The following is an 18,442-nucleotide window of genomic DNA, read 5'->3' on the forward strand; positions in this document are numbered from 1 at the left end:
GTATCTGCTGGTTTCATTTTGATCTCGAATCCTGCGATAACTATCTGGAGCCACTAATCTCAAAGTAAACACATTTAAGAACAACGGGGTAAACAATTCAGAAGTTAACACCGCTAAAGAAATTCCCCTACAATGTAGTAGTGATGAGGACGAGACTGACTAAGCCGAGTCAAGACCGAGTCTTTGAAGGGTCGAGACCGAGTCGAGACCGAGTCCTTTGGTTTTCAAATACAGTTGAGTCCGAGTCAAGACCGAGTCTTTAAAGGGTCCTTTGGTTTTCAAATACAGTCGAGTCCGCATCTTTGAGGAAGCAAGTCTGAGTCGAGACCGAGACCATAAAAACAAGGAAGTTTTTTAAATTCATGATTTAATATCACCCCGGTTAATAATCAACAGTTAGGCCTACAGACTAAGCTAGATTGGGAATTGTTTAGAGGAGCAGTCTTAAAGCCAATTTATACTTTTGCGTCGGGGTTACGTCGTAGGGTACGCCAGACGCTACGCACGTAGGCAACGCCGTCATGAGCATTTATACTTCTGCGTTTGTGTTGCTCTGCAGTTACACCGCCGAAATGCGTAGGAGGAAACACAATGCATTCACGCCGACCAATCACAGATCTTGCGGTCTGCGTCGTTTTGACGTGTAGTTACATTTTTGAGGAGGTGCACATCAGGTACTGCGAAGGCTACGGCGACAGGGTTCGCGTCTATGCGTATGTTACGGCGTACCTATAACGCGCACCTATAACGCGCACCTAACCCAAAAGTATAAATTGGCCTTTAATGTCTTAATGGACTATGCTTGCTTTAACTATCATTAAAAAATCCCTACCACACGCATCATCTTCTGCCTATTTTTCTACAGATAAATAAACGGCTCTGATGGCAGTATCTTTGCATTGCACCATGGGATGTCATTTTCAAATAATGCCCGTCAACATTGCATTTTATTATTATTGTTGTTATGTGTTTATATGAACATAAAAAATGCGTTGGTCTCGAGAACTCGGTCTGAATTTACGAGTCCTTCTCCTCTCACTGTCCGAGACAGAGTCAAGACAGAGTCTTTGAAGGAACAAGTCCAAGACGAGTCCGAGAAAGCAGAAATCGGTCTCGAGACCGGTCTTGAGTCCGACACCGGTTGGTCTAGAGAACTCGGTCTGAAATTACGAGTCCTTCTCCTCTCACTGTCCGAGACAGAGTCAAGACCGAGTCTTTGAAGGAACAAGTCCGAGACGAGTCCGAGAAAGCAGAAATCGGTCTCGAGACTGGTCTTGAGTCCGACACCGGACTTGAGTACTGCATCACTACAATGTAGGAGCTGAAATGAAACAACATTGCATAGGAGATAAAAAAAAATAATCGTAGCAAAAGACCAATTTCACAAGAAGACCTAAAATCTAAATCTGTAATTTGGCCCTTTTGAGATTATCGACAGATAAACCTGATGAAATGGCCTATTAATAGCTGTATTGTTGGTTGCCCTCATATCATCTCCAAATCTACTATTAGCCTTTGAAAGCTGTACAATATTTGTTGGCAAATCTTTGTGATTTCAAAAAAGCATCTGGATGTCAGCACCGACCTCGTTGTCCCTTCTCCATCTATTCTTCTTGGAATAAAATGTGACCTACATTTCATTCCAAGTGGATGGGATGTAGTAGGCTGATGTGTTATGGTTAGATGTCGCACCCTTGATTAATTACTTCTGCTTAAGTCAGGGAATAGTTTACATCTGCAATGAATCTGAGATCGCAAGAATCACACTTCACATGTGCACTTAAAATGCAGTTGTATAATAAAAATGTTTAACATGAAATGTGTTTATTACATGACTGATAATTTAAGATAAACATAAGTGTTTATCAGATTCCTCTTTACTTAAGAGTAACCCGATAAAGGGTTTGTCTCGTAATTCTTCATTTATTTAGGTTAATACAAACATTTTTGTTGTTTCTTAAAGTATGAAAACTGTGCCACGACTTCAGTCCTTGAGTAACTGGTGTCGCCCCCTATAGTCCATCAGATAGGAACTGCACTTATTGGCACACATCAGATTAAAATAATTTGTAACATAACCTAAAAATACTTAAGTTAACAATTAAACACTTTTTCTTTGCGCTTATCACATATAATACTAAAATAATAGTAGTAACAGCAAATAAAATAACTTTTAAATGTTACCTACGCAACATGTAATTTTGAATCATCTTTTGACCTTTCCTGTAACTTTTAACTTTACTGATAGAAGATTGTTCGTTCTTTGAGATCACAGCAAAACTTTTTGCAGTTGCATGTGTATTTTGTGCATTTAATAAACTTTGATTTGATAAAGTTTGTTTTTGGAAATGTTAAGAATAATTGCTATACTCAGAACTAAGGAATTTGCATGAACTTGGAAAAAACAAAGTATCACAAAGCATAGGAAGCTAATCTTTCCTCCCCCCAAAACAAACATTTTATCCAACTTACCCTGGAGCTTTGCACACATTCCTGCCCTTCGGATTGAGTTCTTGACTGAAAACGGTACAAAAGCATAAAAGCAAAACCACAAAAACTACTAAAGTGCCTTTGGGTGCCATGGCAGAAGCATCATCTCTCCATGCGGCTCTACTCAGCATTCCTCTCGTGTACAATCTCCAGAAATTCACACTATCACTTTGTATCTCCACAGCCTCGAAACCATCGACTCAAAACCTTCAAAGATGTTTGTGAGTTACTATATCCCCAAAAAAATGGTAACGGTATGTTTATCCGCTGTTTTTCGGAATCCAATGGCTGGAAAAAAAGCAGAGGAGAGAAAGAGGAGAGGTCGCGGAGACGTTATAAAACCAAAAACTTTTCTCCGTCCAGCCCCAGTTCCTGAGAACTTCTGGCTTTAGTTTGCGCCCCAGACACTGTTAGATATAACTGGTTCATTGCTGAAAAACTTCAGATATGCCCAAATAAACCCGCTATTATTTTCCAAGTGCAATCGATAAGCTTTAAAGTGTAGAGGAACAAACGGGTTGCGTGATTTTATGTGCGTCCAGGGCCGTTCAAACGGGTTTATTCTCAAAAGGGAAATTCCTGATTCGTGTCCCTATCTCTTGGGACTTCGGTTCGCTTGCTCTCTTTCCCCAAATCCTAACCGAAACCACCCCAGCAATCGCGCGGGTGTGACTGGACTTCACCGTGAATCCCTCATCCAGCCCCCCCAGTATCCCGCCTCAACGCTTGCGCGTACACGGGCACGAGCGCGTTTTCGCTCCCTTTCGCAAATGGCGCGAGCTCAAATTAGCTACAGTAGTCTATAGGTTACCAAATGTGATACATTTTTAGAGTAGAGGTGCGTTTTTTCTTTCAAATGTAACTTTCGGGGATATTTTTCTGATTTGTTTTGTCTTCAAAAGTATAGTAGGCTACAGACCTTAACCCCAATAACTTTTAATTATTATCGTTAAATAAAACCATCCATTATTTGAGCCGTACGTGTAGTTTACTTTACTACAGTACATTGTAGGTAAATTCTTAAAACTATACTACTATAGAGTAAAATACTAGAATAGTACCTTACCATAATAAATACTGAAGTATTTATTAAGTATAGGCTACTTCACTGTAGTAATACTACAGAATACAATATTATTCATTAACAAAGCGTAGTATTTCTATAATATCCTGCATTATACTACAATGTACTACAGTAAAATAGATTTTAAATCTTCATCTTCAATTAAAAACAGCTAAAACTGAAACGCACATTCATTCGGTATGTAAGTTAGACATTCGGTAGTTTTGTCACGATCGGAAGTGTGGTTATTTTAAAAATAAAGTCATAAATAAATCACTGCTGCTAATGCACATAATAATAATAATAATACAGTAAAATAACACAAAATAAAACATTGCAATATAGTAACAAAACTGATTTAAAAAAATTAGTTTTGCTATATCTGTAATTTTTCCTTCGGTCCTGTAAAGGAATAATTCAAAATGATGCAATGGCTCCACCTTCTGTTAATACTTAGACATGCACACAGACCTTTTGCGCCATTAAACACCAAAGTGACGAAATTGAGCATATAAAACGCTAAATAAATTAATCTGTGACGATTAAGAGCACATGAAACACTAAGTAAATGTTTCAGACCATTTATGAATTCACTGGAAGTAAAGCAGTCTTTGAAGTTTCTCTCATTATGCAGAGGAATCTTATTTAAGGCGTCTCATGCGTACTACGTCAGAACGCTTGACCAATCAGCCTTTCTTCATCGCCCTAATTTAAATAACGGGAGGTTCTTTCAGGTTCTCTTAAATAAATAGCCGAGAGACAGAAAGTGTTTTCTTTTAGCAACTGAGCAGTCAGTTGTGCTCATGTATATTCCATGCACATTGTCACAACCAAAGTCTACGACATGTCTCTTCGCAAAACTTTATCTGCTACTGGTGCTGTGACTCTTGACAGCAACATTAGGAGTTTGACGTTACCAACTCGACACGGTTATCGTCGGAGTCATCATGCGCGCGACCCTACCAAAACAAACGCACGTGAGGAGCTTGTTCAAGGCAGGCGAGATGCCTCCTTCAATAATAATAAGATCTCCATTGACTTTGAACAGACCAGAGACGCCTACCAGAGCAAAAATACTCTTGAGTTACTTAGGAGCTTGGTAGTGTTTAAACTGTGCTCCTATGACATCCTGGTTGATAAGAACAAAGAGGTATGTAATGCATTTAATGCACACAATTAAATCAGATAACCCATTAAAGATGTGCATTAAGGTTTTGCATATATTTTGTTTTGCATATATTTTAACATTTTCACATGCACGTGCTGACCTATCTGAATTAACTCTTGTTTTACACTTCCCTGCACTTTTACACTTTGTAAGCTCAGAAATGACATTTGGCCAGGAAGAAGTAATGGAGTTAGGATGTAGTGCAGGGGTCATCCAATACTCCTCCTCGAGGGCCAGATTTAAAAAAAATTTAAATCTGATGCAGGCCAAACTTTTACGCCTATTTTTTACTTTTTATATATTTTCTACTTTACCTATTATATTATTATTATTATTATGTTACATATAACTTATATTGTTTTTGTTACTTTTTGTTATAGGTCAGATATTAAAAACATAGATTTTCAAAAATGCACACATCTTGTGAGCTGTATTTTGCCTTTTAATGACTGAAAACTCATATTTTCTTTTTTAAAATTTTCAAAACAATTACAGTTTAACATTGCAAGAGCCAAATGCTAATACTTGAACTATGAACAACAAGTGTAAATAATCAACACATGTATTTCTGTAACTGTAATGCAAAGCTCTTAAACTTATTTTGTTTATAACTGTTTATGTTTCATTAATGGTTATATTTTAAGTATTACAACATATAGCCATTCTTCTCCTAATGACTAAAATTGCACTTCATGTTTTCTTTTTTTAACATTTTAGAGATATATAGGCAAAACTGCCTTTCCCATTGTACACTACATTCGAACACAATTGTCGACGTTCGCCCCCTAGTGGTAGTCGTAATGAAATTTCAGTTTCATTGTAAATCTGTGTCAACATAGGAGAGAAGCTCATTCCAGCCAAGAGCCTTTAACTCTTTCCCTGCCAGCTTTTTTAAAAAAAGTTGCCAGCCAGCGCCAGCATTTTTCATGATTTTCACAAAAGTTTAATGCCTTCCAGAAAATGTTCTTCTTTAAATATATAACCAAACAATATATCAAATGAAAGAACAGACCCTCTGCTTTCAAACAAAAAAAAAACGTTTCATCCTACCTTCATTATTTCTCTTTTTATCACCTCTCAAATATGGGTAGGTTTCTGCAAAAACACCCAATTTTAAGAAAAAAACTGAGATAATTCCATTTTGTGAAGGACTTTTGATAGAGATCAGATGCAGAGCGATCTTTAAAACATACACGAAGTTCTTTCTATTTCATGTGAGGTGCTACATCCGGTTGTATAAGTTGTGGAAGCCCCCTGGTGGATAATAGCGGTATTGCGGAAAGACGGAAAATCTCGTCATTGGCAGGGAAGCGTTTTCTCTTAACTGACGAGTTGTCTCGTCAATGGCGGCGAAAGAGTTAATCTACGAATATATTTATACTTAATAATTTACTTACTAATCAGTATTTAGTTATTTTTTAAGGATTCAGGTGTTACTCATAAAGTTCAACAAAAAAGATTATAATTTTCACCTCGCACAGTGTTTTGATTGGAACACACTGAAATACATCACTTCCAGATTGTTGGCACCCCACGCAGCTCCTTTCCGACTCTTTCTATCTTGTTTATTGGCCTTCATTTATCAGTGGAAAGGCAGCTTTAAAGTAACCACGCTGATTTTAAATCAGACAAAGATGACCAGCGGGCCGGATAAAGATGATTGGAGGGCTGATTTGGCCTGCGGGCCGCCAGTTAACTAGCCCTGATGTAGGATTTCCATAGTCAACATCGAGGTGAACTTGCTTGTTCAAAGATTAATAGCACAGAACACATAAACATTGATAAAGATGAAAATGCTTGCTTACCTAGATGTAACTTTCAGTGTTGTTTAGATATTTAGTGCCTCGTGCTTTGTTGTGCCGAACCGAACTATGTTGATAAGAACCCCTGCCATCTGTTCCTGAATCATTTAATGTGTCCCCTCTATAGCCAGAAAACAATGGCAGGTCTGCCTGTGTTTGTTTAACATGTCCTCGATATTCACAGTATTTATATTGTATACAGTACATTGTTCTATCTTACTAAAGAAATAATAAACCGAAAAAGGCAATTTCTCCATGCATCTGTTTGACTTTCAAATCTATATTATAAATTTTTTATTTGTACATAAATTTGTACTGCTTTGTATTGAATGCTACATAAACCGTCCAAACTTTTTTGTTTATGAAGCATTTCGAAGCCCCTGCCTCCAAAACTCAATATCCATATATCAAGTACTGTAGTGCCCAAAACGAATTCAGATCATACGGTGATATGGGCATATTTTGAAAATTGCATTTTGCAGATAAGGGAAAGTTGCTGTGAAAGATGTTTGCATATATAGCATAAAATATAATACAGTACTACTTGCGAATGTCAGTATATTTCTATAAATATCAGTGTGTGTGCATAAATTGTTTGTCTGTGGGAAGATAAAACATCATCATCTTTTCTTTTCTTTTTATATATTGTATGTTAAAACTCCAAAGACAAAAATCCAGCTTGAAGAGACTGAATTCAAACTCTTCAACAAATACAATTTTCCAGAATTGCTTTGTTTCTCCCATCAGATAACAGATCTTAGCAGAAAAGTCTTGGGACAGAAGATGTTCGAGCAGTTCATGAAAATGACTTTCTATGGTCAGTTTGTGGCTGGTGAAGACCATAACTCCATCAGGACCCTCATACAGAGGAACCAGGCGTATGGAGTAGGTGCTGTGCTGGATTACAGCGTGGAAGAGGATCTGCCGCAAGATGAAGCGGAAAGGAAAGAGATGGAGTAAGTGTCGAGATCTGTACCATGTTTAACAGTTTAATCTGCTTCGATCGATTGCATGCAGCCATGCACCAAGGTGATTTGTAAGATCTAAGCGATTAAAAGAAATACAATCGAGGAAATGTCTGTGGCCTAGATAGTACATTGCTCAAGATGGTAATTTAAATGTGTAGGAATTTAATCACAGCAAACATGGGCCAGATTAAGCCAGTTAAAGGCCAAATAATACAAAGAGTGATATAGATATTGTCTATAAGATTATAAAGAATATAAACAAGTGCAATTATTTTGCTCATAAAGCTGTAGCGGACAAACTTTGTTTAATTCTTACAAAATTAACTTATTACCTACAAAAGACCTTTTATAATTTTACTTCTATGTATTTTAAAGATTGTGCCCAAATGTTTATGTTAAATAAGTGAATGTTTATGTGAATGTAGTTTTTGGTAGAGGGCCTGAAAGCTAATGACCATGCTGTGTTTTCGCTCATGCGGATATAGTTCACTGAAATAGACAGAGATTTGATATGTTGTCACAGATGTAAACAAAGAGCTGAGGTGTTATTGGCTCTCTCGGTCAAGGCCCTTTGTTTCTCATTGGTTGATATTGGGGCTAATGGCAAGCTCACTCTTTAGGAATTTTGTCACGAGGATCCCAAGGCTAAACGGAGACCGTCAAGCGTTACTCCTCTTTCACAAAAGCAGCAAATGTTTTATAGTAGTTTATATTGTGCTGGCATGATTAACCTTTTATTTATCGGTTTCTGAATTATGAATAAGCAATGCTTGCCAAGCAAGGATCACAATTACATTTACATTTATGCATTTGTAGACTCCAAAGCGACTTGCAGTGCATTACAAGGTATACATTTCTATTAGTGTTTCTGTCCTCTGGATCCCTTAGAAAATCCCTCATTTGTAGCTGTTAACATTAGTTAATGCATTAGCTAACACAAACTACCAATGAACAATATTTCTACAGCATTTAATCATCTTAGTTCGTGTCAATTTCAGCATTTATTAATAAAAAATAGTTGATGCACAATTAACTAACATGAACAATTGTGCATTGGGCATTAACTAACATTAACAAAGATAAATAAATGCTAAAAAGCCTTATTGCTCATTGTTAGTTCATGTTAACTACTGTATTTAACTACTGTAATGTTAAAGGGTACCTCGACTTTTTTGTATTACTTAAAAATCCCAGCAGGTACTCCCCAACATACTCATTTTTATGTATGTTGGCCTTTATTATATTTCGCGCATAGTGCATTTGGGTCGTTGACGTGTAATGGTTGTTGCAAAATATTTCTACAGACTTGTTTACCATGTTTACCTCACTGTGGCCATTTGATCTCAGATATATTGTGATGTAAACAAAATGGCAGCCTCCGAGTAAAAAAAGTTTATTAAAACTGACATTTGTACTGTTTTAATTTCACATTCATATAGCCAATCCCAGTGTTAATCTATCTAATCTATCTACAAATCTACGCGAGTGTATTTAAAAATTTTTAGCAAGCGGCATCATTTTTTATGATTTTCACAAAGTTTAATGCCTTCCAGAAAAAAAATCTTTAAATATATAAACATACAATATATCAAATGAAAGAACATACCCTCTACTTTCATACAAAAAAGTCATCCCTATCTTCATTTGTTCTCTTTTTATCACCTCTCAAATAAGGGTAGGTTACTTTAAAAATAACAATTTTGATCAAAAAGCTGAGATAACTGCATTTTTGTTTATTAAAAGCGGCACCTATTGGATAATAGCAGAAATATGGATTGCCGTAAAAACTCGTCATTGGCAGGCAAGCGTTTTTTTTAAGTGACGAGATAACTCGTCAATGGCGAGGAAAGAGTTAAGCCAAACCAGCCTGATCTCACGAAAACTCCTACATATTATACAAGTTGGCTAATTCGTATGAATTCATATGAAGCTAAGCGTGTAAAAACGTACAATTTTCATGAAAAAAAACAACAACGAAACCCAACCCCGCACCAAACCCCAACGTCACAGGGGTCAAGGCAAATCGCACAAAAACTTACGAATGTGGTCGTATGATGTTAACAATTAATTGATCTTCGATTAATTGTCGATAAGAATTAAATCGATAAAACTTAACAATTGTCAAATAAGCAAGATCATGCATGTGTGTGCGGCGCCTGTGCAAAACACATACAGCCGGAGAAAAAAAATGAAGCGAGGTGCAGAGGTTAAACTAGCCATGATGCCAAACACACACCTGGGCTTTTTAAAGTCATTCGAGACGAGGCTGGCTGCCAACGCAATGAAATGGCACCTGCAGTGGATTTAATAGGGTCCGATACAGAAAATGCAAATACGGTTAGCATACTGAAAGCAAAGACGCTCTTCAGGAAAGCTTCTATGATTAGCATAGCAACGCTGCTAACACAGATACACACATGGAGGGAGACAAGAAGTCGTTTTAATAAACAAATTAAAATGTAGTCTTAAATTCTGGCAATAAACTCTAAAACAAAATAGAAATAGAACTGTAGAACTAGAAAAAATAACACTTGATGATACTTTTATTTTGACATGGGCGCATTGACTTTCATGTGACGGTTACCAGAGGCGGAGTTATACACTATTGTGTCTACTATTCATTATATTTCAGTACGAGATAAGTTTAAATTGTTGATTTTATCAAAGCACCTTGACTCATTTTACAATCCCACTAGCATGTTATTTAGACAAAATAAAATATTTTATTTTGCGTGAGGAAGCTGGCATTTTTTATGCACTTTATGTCTTTGGATATGCCACTGCAATAAAGGCTCATTGCACTACAGTTAATGATTATTCGATTGACTGATCGTCAATTTAAAAGATCATCGGATACGGGAAATTGCATAATTTGAAATCCCTAAACAATCATTGAATAAAGGAAATTGCATAAATTTTAGGGCCGGGACTTTAACGCGTTAATTAAGATTAATTAATTACACAAAAATAACGCGTTAAACATTTTTAACGCATTTTAATCGCACTTATTTTTGCACCGCGGAACATTTCTCATGAGTTTCGGCGGACCGATTATACTGGAGCACCAACTAGCGTTCATGACTTCACAACAAACCACAGTGAACATGAACCAAGAGGCTGATGAGATCGCTTTGGTTGGCCCCGTGGATGGGAATTTTTTTATAAAAAACCAAAGGATGTAAGCGTCGATAAAATCATTGTCGTTTTTAAGCTATTCAACAAGGAATTAAAATATAAACGCAGCACATCGAGCATCTCAATGCAAAACATACAGCAGCTAGCGTGGACATTAGCCCGACTCCGGGCACAACGACTTATTTGGACGGGATTAGTTTTACATAGGGATGTGGGGTAAAGCAAGTTTTTATCAGAGCTTCTCTGTGATTTTAGTCCAGTCCGAATGCTCCATGTCAGTAATCATTACGGACAATGTCAGTAAAGATTACGGCGTCTTTTACCTTCTGTAAAAAGGTCCGGAGAAATTACCTCAGGTAATACAAATCCAGTGCGAATAGACCAGCTGTAAATATACACGTAAATCGCGTCATTTCCTTTTAATTTGCGGGTTTCTTTTAAATATAAAAGCGCTTAAAGAAGCATTTACTTGCGTTCTAGACGGAGAAACAAGTCAGTTACAAGTCAGTTTCTGAATAAAACACGACACAAACTTTTAAAAAAAAAGTCAAATTTACTTCTCAGAGGCATGGAACTGTTTATGAAACTGACGTTCTCTCCAAACTGAAATTAAACACAGTGTTTCGCGTTTTCCTTGTCTGTGTCATGTTGTTTGCACATCTGATATCTGGAAGCAAGGTAACGTGCACGTTAAGACGAAAGGTGACGCGCTGCGCCAACGAGTTACCTCTCCCACTTCTGAATGTTTTACAGAGATTTCTAATCCCGTCCGATTTGACCATTAATATTACCGACGTCCTGTGGTAAAATTACATTACGCCATCTACCCCTGTAAAACTAATCCTGTCCGAATAGGGCTCAATAAACAATATTTTGTTGCTTAAGCTTATGTATTCAGTCATTATTCATTGTACTAAAATCCATGTAAAAAATTACTTCTTAATGTTCTCAGGTCAAATATTTATATGCGATTAAAATGCGATTAATTTAGATTAATTAATTACAAAGCCTCTAATTAATTAGATTAATTTTTTTAATCGAGTCCCGGCCCTAATAAATTTACTTCTCTAAATGATCATCGAATATGGGAAATTGCATAAATTGACTTCTCTAAATGATCATCGAATATGGGAAATTGCATAAATTGACTTCTCTAAATGATCATCGAATATGGGAAATTGCATAAATTCACATCCCTAAAAGATCATCGAATATGGGAAATTGCATAAATTGACTTCTCTAAACCAGTGGTTCTCAAACTGGGGTCCGGGGCCCCCAGGGGGGCCGCGAGATGGTGCCAGGGAGCCCCAGTTGTATAACATTTTATAAAATACATTAAATTATCACATTCTGTGTAATTAAACCTAAAAAAAATAAAGCTGCTAACCAACTGCACTACTTTGTATAACTTAATATATTTTGTTTAATTGAAATGTTAAATTTTAGAACAGTTTTTGTCATAAATTTTCTTTGGGGGGGCCGCGATAATCGAATATGGGAAGTTGCATAAATTGACTTCTCTAAACGATCATCGAATATGGGAAGTTGCATAAATTCACATCCCTAAATGATCATCGAATATGGGATTGACTTCTCTAAACGATAATCGAATGTGGGAAATTGCATAAATTGACTTCTCTAAACGATCATCGAATATGGGAAATTGTATAAATTTACTTCTCTAAACGATCATCGAATATGGGAAATTGCATAAATTGACATCTCTAAAAGATCATCGAATATGGGAAATTGCATAAATTCACATCCCTAAACGATCATCGAATATGGGAAATTGCATAAATTCACATCCCTAAACGATCATCGAATATGGGAAATTGCATAAATTGACTTCTCTAAACAATCATCGAATATGGGAAATTGCATAAATTCACATCCCTAAACGATCATCGAGTATGAATTAATACGAATTAGCCTACTCGTAAAATATATACGAATTCTCGTGAGATAGCGTTGTCCATACATGTGTTTGTAGTCAGGGTGCCCTTTAACAAATACAACCCTATTGCAAAGTGCTTATAAAATCAATGTAATCGAATTGCTTCATTTCTTGGTTGTCACTGAAATATTCAATTGCCTTACTTCCTTAATAGCAGACGCTTTTCACTCCATGCAATTTCAACACTAATTGTTGAAACTGCCGTCTCTTTGCAGCAATTTTAAAAGTTGTGATCTCTCCTTAGAGGTTGTGATCTTAGTAACTCTGAAAGGAACTTTCAGATTCATTTCAACCTGTATCTGAACTCGCTACGACTTTTCAGTTATCAGCTGAGATCCTTAACCAATAACCTTACCTACATATCAGCAGCTGTGTCAACGTTTTGACATTTGATTAAAAATTATCTTCATTTGTTCTTGTCATTGACCTTTAGGAAATGAGATTGTCAGTACTTTTCCCAAGAGTCTGCTTCTAGAAATATAAATGAAATGTGGGAGAGACAGACAGAGATAGAAGTGTGGATGAAATGCCATTTAGATTCGGAGAAAAAAGCAGCCGGGGCTGGAGTGAGATCCGATAAATGAACGACTACCCCTTTACATCACTGCTCTCGTTTCCAAACGCAGCTCGTCAGAGGTCTAAGCAATTTTGGACGTGTCCCTTCTTACATCAGGCCGAAAATATACACTGCAGTTCCCCTTATCCATCAGCGCAGGGCGCTACATCACTGCGAACATGTTCTTAATGGCAAAAATGACCTGAAATGGAGCGTTTATTGGAAATGCTCTTTACAACCACAGAGGACCCAGCCTGGTCACTGGCTAATAAAAGCTAATTTATGTTCGTTATGTGTGTTTTAGAGCCTCTGCCCCTATCAATATTGCATTAACATCCAGCCCAATGGATCCTGTAATGCTGTTACACAGAATAGAGTGCTCAGCTTGGCTTTTCCGCATTATCAAGGGTGTGATAGAGAGGAGATGCAAGAGGATGTGGCATCTGAGTAGGCTGATATCTAATATGCAAGAGCTCGGTGCTGATTGTTCCCAGAGAATTCCGACGGCATTCCTGCCTTGTATCATTTTGAAGAAAAACAGTCAATGCAGTTGATATATATGCAACAAAATTGCATTGTTATTGTTGTTGATGTTATGTTATATGTTAAAGGTGCCGTAGAATGTAAATTGTATTCTAATTGTACTGTATTTACCATGGCACAGATGAATAATTCAAGTTTTGTTCATGGTAATGACATATCGTGAGCCTTAAAGCAACACTATGTAGTTTCCATGTGAAAATTACTTACAGCTCCCCCATGTGGTTGAAAAGTGCAACAGTGCCTGGTATCAGACACTCTTCTGCATGCAGGTGGAGGGGCGGGGCTGTGTGCTCTACCCTCCACCGCCACTTTCAGAGTGTGCTTGTAGCAGCTAGGAGGCTGCTCAGGTTGCAGCAACAGTACAATTTGTCCAGTTAAAAGTTGTTCTATCACTGAAATAATTTTAGAGAAATTATTTAAAGGTAAAAAAACTACATAGTGTTGCTTTAAACACTATTGTTTCCTCCTTCTAAGGTAAACTTTGTGCATTAGAGATTTCAGTCGAGATGTACGCCCTTAACATTAAATTACTCATTACATTAATTAAAATGTTGTTACAATGTTAAAAACTAAGTTGTGACTGCTGAGTTAGCGCTATATGCTAGTTAATGCTATATGCTAGCGTTTAGGCTGAAGTTTTACTATTGACGTTACAGTTACATTTGCAGGTCCATACTGAAAAAACACAAACTTGCCACTAAGAAACGTCCATTACAATCTCCAAACAATTGATTATTAATTAGTTTACTACCGGACATTAGGCGACTCTCACTTTTCATTCACGATTTATAATGAAATATTCGGGTGTCACGTATATTGTGCAACGTTTGAGGAACAAATACGCCCCCTTGTGGAATTTCAGCCGTTTCATAAGAGGCTACTGCACAGTTAACTAACACAAATAAACAATTGAATGAATGGACTTACATTAACAAAAACAAATAAATGCTGTAGATTTTGTTAATTGTTAGATCATAGTAGCAAATGAATTGAGTAATCTTAAAGTGCACCTATTGCATTGCTAAAAAACAATGTTATTTTGTGTATTTAGTATAATACAATGTGTTCGCATGGTTTATGGTTCAAAAAACACATTAGTTTCCACATACTGTACATTTTTGTTGCTCCAGATATCCTGCCTTCCCCAAACGCATTGATTTTGTACAAAACTCATCGATTTGAAAATCTCCGTGTCTCTGATTGGCCAGCTAATCTGTACGTTGTGATTGGCCTGAATACCTCTGATGTCAGCCGGAAATTTGACGCTTCTTCCCATGTTTGAAAGATTCGCTCACAATGCAATGCTAACAGGAGTTAATTTACAAGCTGAGTCCGAAGCGGGAGGAATTATTATAATGTCGGTCTGACACACCAAAGGAAATGTAAAACCGTGTATTGGACGATAGTTGCTCTTTAACAAATGAGGCGTTATTGCAGTAAGTTAGCCATAATATTACAAATTATTTTCTTTAAAGTAAACAAGCCTAGTAAGGGATAAACAGACATGATTTTCTAAATGTCGACTCTATAACTCGACTACATTAAACCAAGCACTTGCAGCCAGCAAGGGTCACGTCTGTCTATTGACCCCATCAACATCTCAACATTTCTTCCTGCTGGAACATTGGAGACGTCAAAACATGACGCACGCAGTGTAAAAGCAGCGGTGGATGGCGGTTAAGAGCAGCGTGGTCAGATTGCCGTTGGGAGGATGTGGAGATCACAGGAACTGAATCTAAACAAATGGCACCCCATGTGGTTGTGTAACCTTTGGATTTGTTGAAGTGCCTGATCTGAGTGTCAGTACAGTCGAGCGCAGATGGAGTTCAGGAAGTCCGCCCATGTTTGTTTCTGACCCCAAAACGTAGACGGAAAACAAATAGCAGTAGGGCACTTAAATAAAGTGAGTTCATACCAGGCCCTGCAGTTTATTATTGATTTCTCGGTACAGAAACTGCTGTTTCTTCATTTTCTTTCCTGAAGGTCCCTAAAAAACACCTGAAGTACAAATAGTCATTTTGATCAGTTTTCTGTTTTGTTAAAAATGTCAATGTCTTATTTTGACAGATCGTGTACGTCTTTATCAAAGAGAGAAAGCGCTGGTGAGTAGCTTATTTACTTATTTAATATTCGGATGCTTTTAGGAAAGCTGAAAGCTCCAATTTTCCTTTTTTGATTAGGAATACACAATCAAGAAAAGTTCAGACCTCACCAGAAGTTCGGCGATCAATGCAAGGGAGTGACGAGCAATCGTACATATTTTTACGCCAATGAGACGAAGTGCGACCAGAACATGGAGACTTTTTTGAAATGCATCAAAGCAGCAGGTAAAGAACGCTCTAGAAAAGTTGTTTTGTAATAAAAGTCATCTTAGAGAGTCATTTCTAAACACATTATAAATGTTTGAAATGTATTGCTGAATCACGTTACAAAGACTGTAAACTAAGTAGTTACAAAGACCGTTTAACAGTTTTAACACATTTCTGTGATTAGGATTATTTGGGCGGGGCTAAAACGGTGGCTCGATGACACACTGAAGCCACTGAGCATGGCCCCGCCCCTAACACAATCGGGAGCGTCTATTCAGGTTGTAGCTGTATTTAAAAGTTGAGAGAGACGGCAACTTTCCAGCGTGTGGGCGTGGTTTCATTGTCGACAGCGGGCACGCCCCCAGCATTTGAGAGCAGAGAATGCTTTTTAAAGATTTTGTTATTTTATTTTATACATATTTAAAGGGATAGTTCACCCACAAATGAAAATTCTGTCATCATTTACTCATCCTTGCCTTGCCTTGCCTTGCCTTTTTTCTGATGATCACAAAAGAAGATATTTTTAGAAATGATGGTAAACACACAGCATATAGTGTTCATTGACTTCCATAGTAGTAAAACATATTTTGGAAGTATTGTGATAAATGATAAAGAAAATATTTTGAAAAGCACGCAATTGACAGTACCCATTAAATTTTTTATTCCTACTATGGAGGTCAATGGACGCTGTGCTGTGTGTTTGCCATCATTTATCAAAATGTGTTCTTTTGTGTTCATCCGAAAAAAGAAATTCATACAGATTTAGAACAACATGAGGATAAGTAAATGATGACAGAATTTTCATTTTTTGATGTGAACTATTACTTTAACAGGAATTTACTTTTTAAAGAGCCACACAGATCCAAAATCGAAAATGACCTGTATTGCAGGGTGTCATGTAGCTGTCCATCAATGTAAACAATGTGCAAAGTAGTTGAACCAAAAAGTGCTTCTAAAGTAGGGAGTCGACTCTGAATCGCTGAAACAAGTCGTTATATGGATTGAATCTCCTGCCCGACTTTGTCCACGTCACACGAACACTTCCACGTCACACGAGATACTAATCTCTGCCTACAGCCTTGCCCGCGAGAGAAACGAAAACTATGACCTGCCCACTGCTAGTTGGTGTGTAAACATCATATCACGCTGTGACTTTTTCAAGGAGGGATATACTAAACGTTTGGCTGTGAAGAATCAGTGATTAAAATTAATTTTTAACGGAGGTATTTGCTAGAGGTTTGGCAATGAAAGATGGTTCAGTACCCACTTTATTTGAAACAACATGCGTCTCCTAACCACAACCTGTAAGTATGATTATAGCTGCATACTTGCTTAAATGAGTGTAAAATGTCGTCGTTTTTATTGCTTGGATTAATGATGAATGATATTGTTGTTTAAACTCTTAATATACTGTCAGAGAGTCATATTAGCAAGTGGTTAACGCATGCTCACTTACGGTTTTGCCATGACCCTGTTAGTTTACATAAATGCCTAAATGAGTGTAAAATTGTTAGTTTCTATCATCGTTTTTATTGCTTGGATTAATGATGAATGATGTTGTTGTTTAAACTCGTAATATACTGTTAGAGAGTCACGTTAGCAAGTGGCTAACACATGCACACTTACGGTTTTACTATGACCCTGTTAGTTAAACTAACTTAGTTTACATAAATGCCTAAATGAGTGTAAAATTGATAGTTTCGATCGTCGTTTTTATTGCTTGGATTAATGATGAATGATGTCGTTGTTTAAACTCTTCATATATTGTCAGAGAGTCACGTTAGCAAGCTGCTAACGCATGCACACTTACGGTTTACTATGACCCGGTTAGCTTACATAAATGCTTAAATGAGTGTAAAATGTTAGTTTCTATCGTCTTTTTTATTGCATGGATTAATGATGAATAATATGTATTGATGTCGATAATGTCTTCTCAGTAAATCATGTTAGCACTAGGTCAATACATGTTGCACTATTGTTGGTCTGTGCCAGTGATCTTTGGTCTGTGCGGAGACTCTGTCAGTTGACCAATCAGAGCAGAGTAGGCTACTGAAAGGTGGGGTTTAGGCAGACTGAGTTGTTGAACGGCTTCGTTTGGGGATATGTGAAAAATTGAGAAATTGGGTAATTTTAAATGAAAATGACAGTGTTTTTTGACCTTGCATGCATTTAAACCTGCTGCCCGGGACTTACAGTATAAACAGTGATAGGACGCTTAAAATTGGCATCTTACTGGCTCTTTAAAGTTGTGGAGTTTACACAGAAATCAAAAAGCAGACCCTACAAACCTGACTGACCAAAACCAAAAACTTTCATCCCGCTATCCTTTACTTTGCAGATGTTATTTATGTTTATTTTTAGCGCATGCTTAAGCATGCCAAATGCTCGGTGAGAGATCAAAGCATGGAAGCTGACCAACTTTTGAAAGCATTTATATTTGGGAATGTGTAT

At 37.1% G+C, this 18,442-nt stretch overlaps 2 protein-coding genes across 3 annotated transcripts in view; one reads left to right on the forward strand and one right to left on the reverse strand.

The window, feature by feature from the left end:
- The window catches only part of scarf2 (scavenger receptor class F, member 2), a 30,240-nt gene extending 27,081 nt beyond the window's left edge, over positions 1-3,159 (reverse strand). Inside the window, exon 1 of the mRNA XM_055198416.2 lies at positions 2,473-3,159. Within this exon, the coding sequence (XP_055054391.2) occupies positions 2,473-2,621 (149 nt within the window). The 5' untranslated portion in view covers positions 2,622-3,159. The remainder of the gene's footprint in view (positions 1-2,472) is intronic.
- Positions 3,160-4,279: 1,120 nt separating this feature from the next.
- The window catches only part of prodhb (proline dehydrogenase (oxidase) 1b), a 38,344-nt gene continuing 24,181 nt past the window's right edge, over positions 4,280-18,442 (forward strand). For both annotated transcript variants that reach the window (XM_073860533.1, XM_073860534.1), the window contains exons 1-4: positions 4,280-4,703; positions 7,271-7,479; positions 15,750-15,784; positions 15,863-16,009. In XM_073860533.1, the coding sequence (XP_073716634.1) occupies positions 4,368-4,703; positions 7,271-7,479; positions 15,750-15,784; positions 15,863-16,009 (727 nt within the window). In that variant the 5' untranslated portion in view covers positions 4,280-4,367. The remainder of the gene's footprint in view (positions 4,704-7,270; positions 7,480-15,749; positions 15,785-15,862; positions 16,010-18,442) is intronic.

This window comes from Misgurnus anguillicaudatus, chromosome 22 (genome assembly GCF_027580225.2).
Source record: "Misgurnus anguillicaudatus chromosome 22, ASM2758022v2, whole genome shotgun sequence".
Lineage (NCBI taxonomy): Eukaryota > Metazoa > Chordata > Actinopteri > Cypriniformes > Cobitidae > Misgurnus > Misgurnus anguillicaudatus.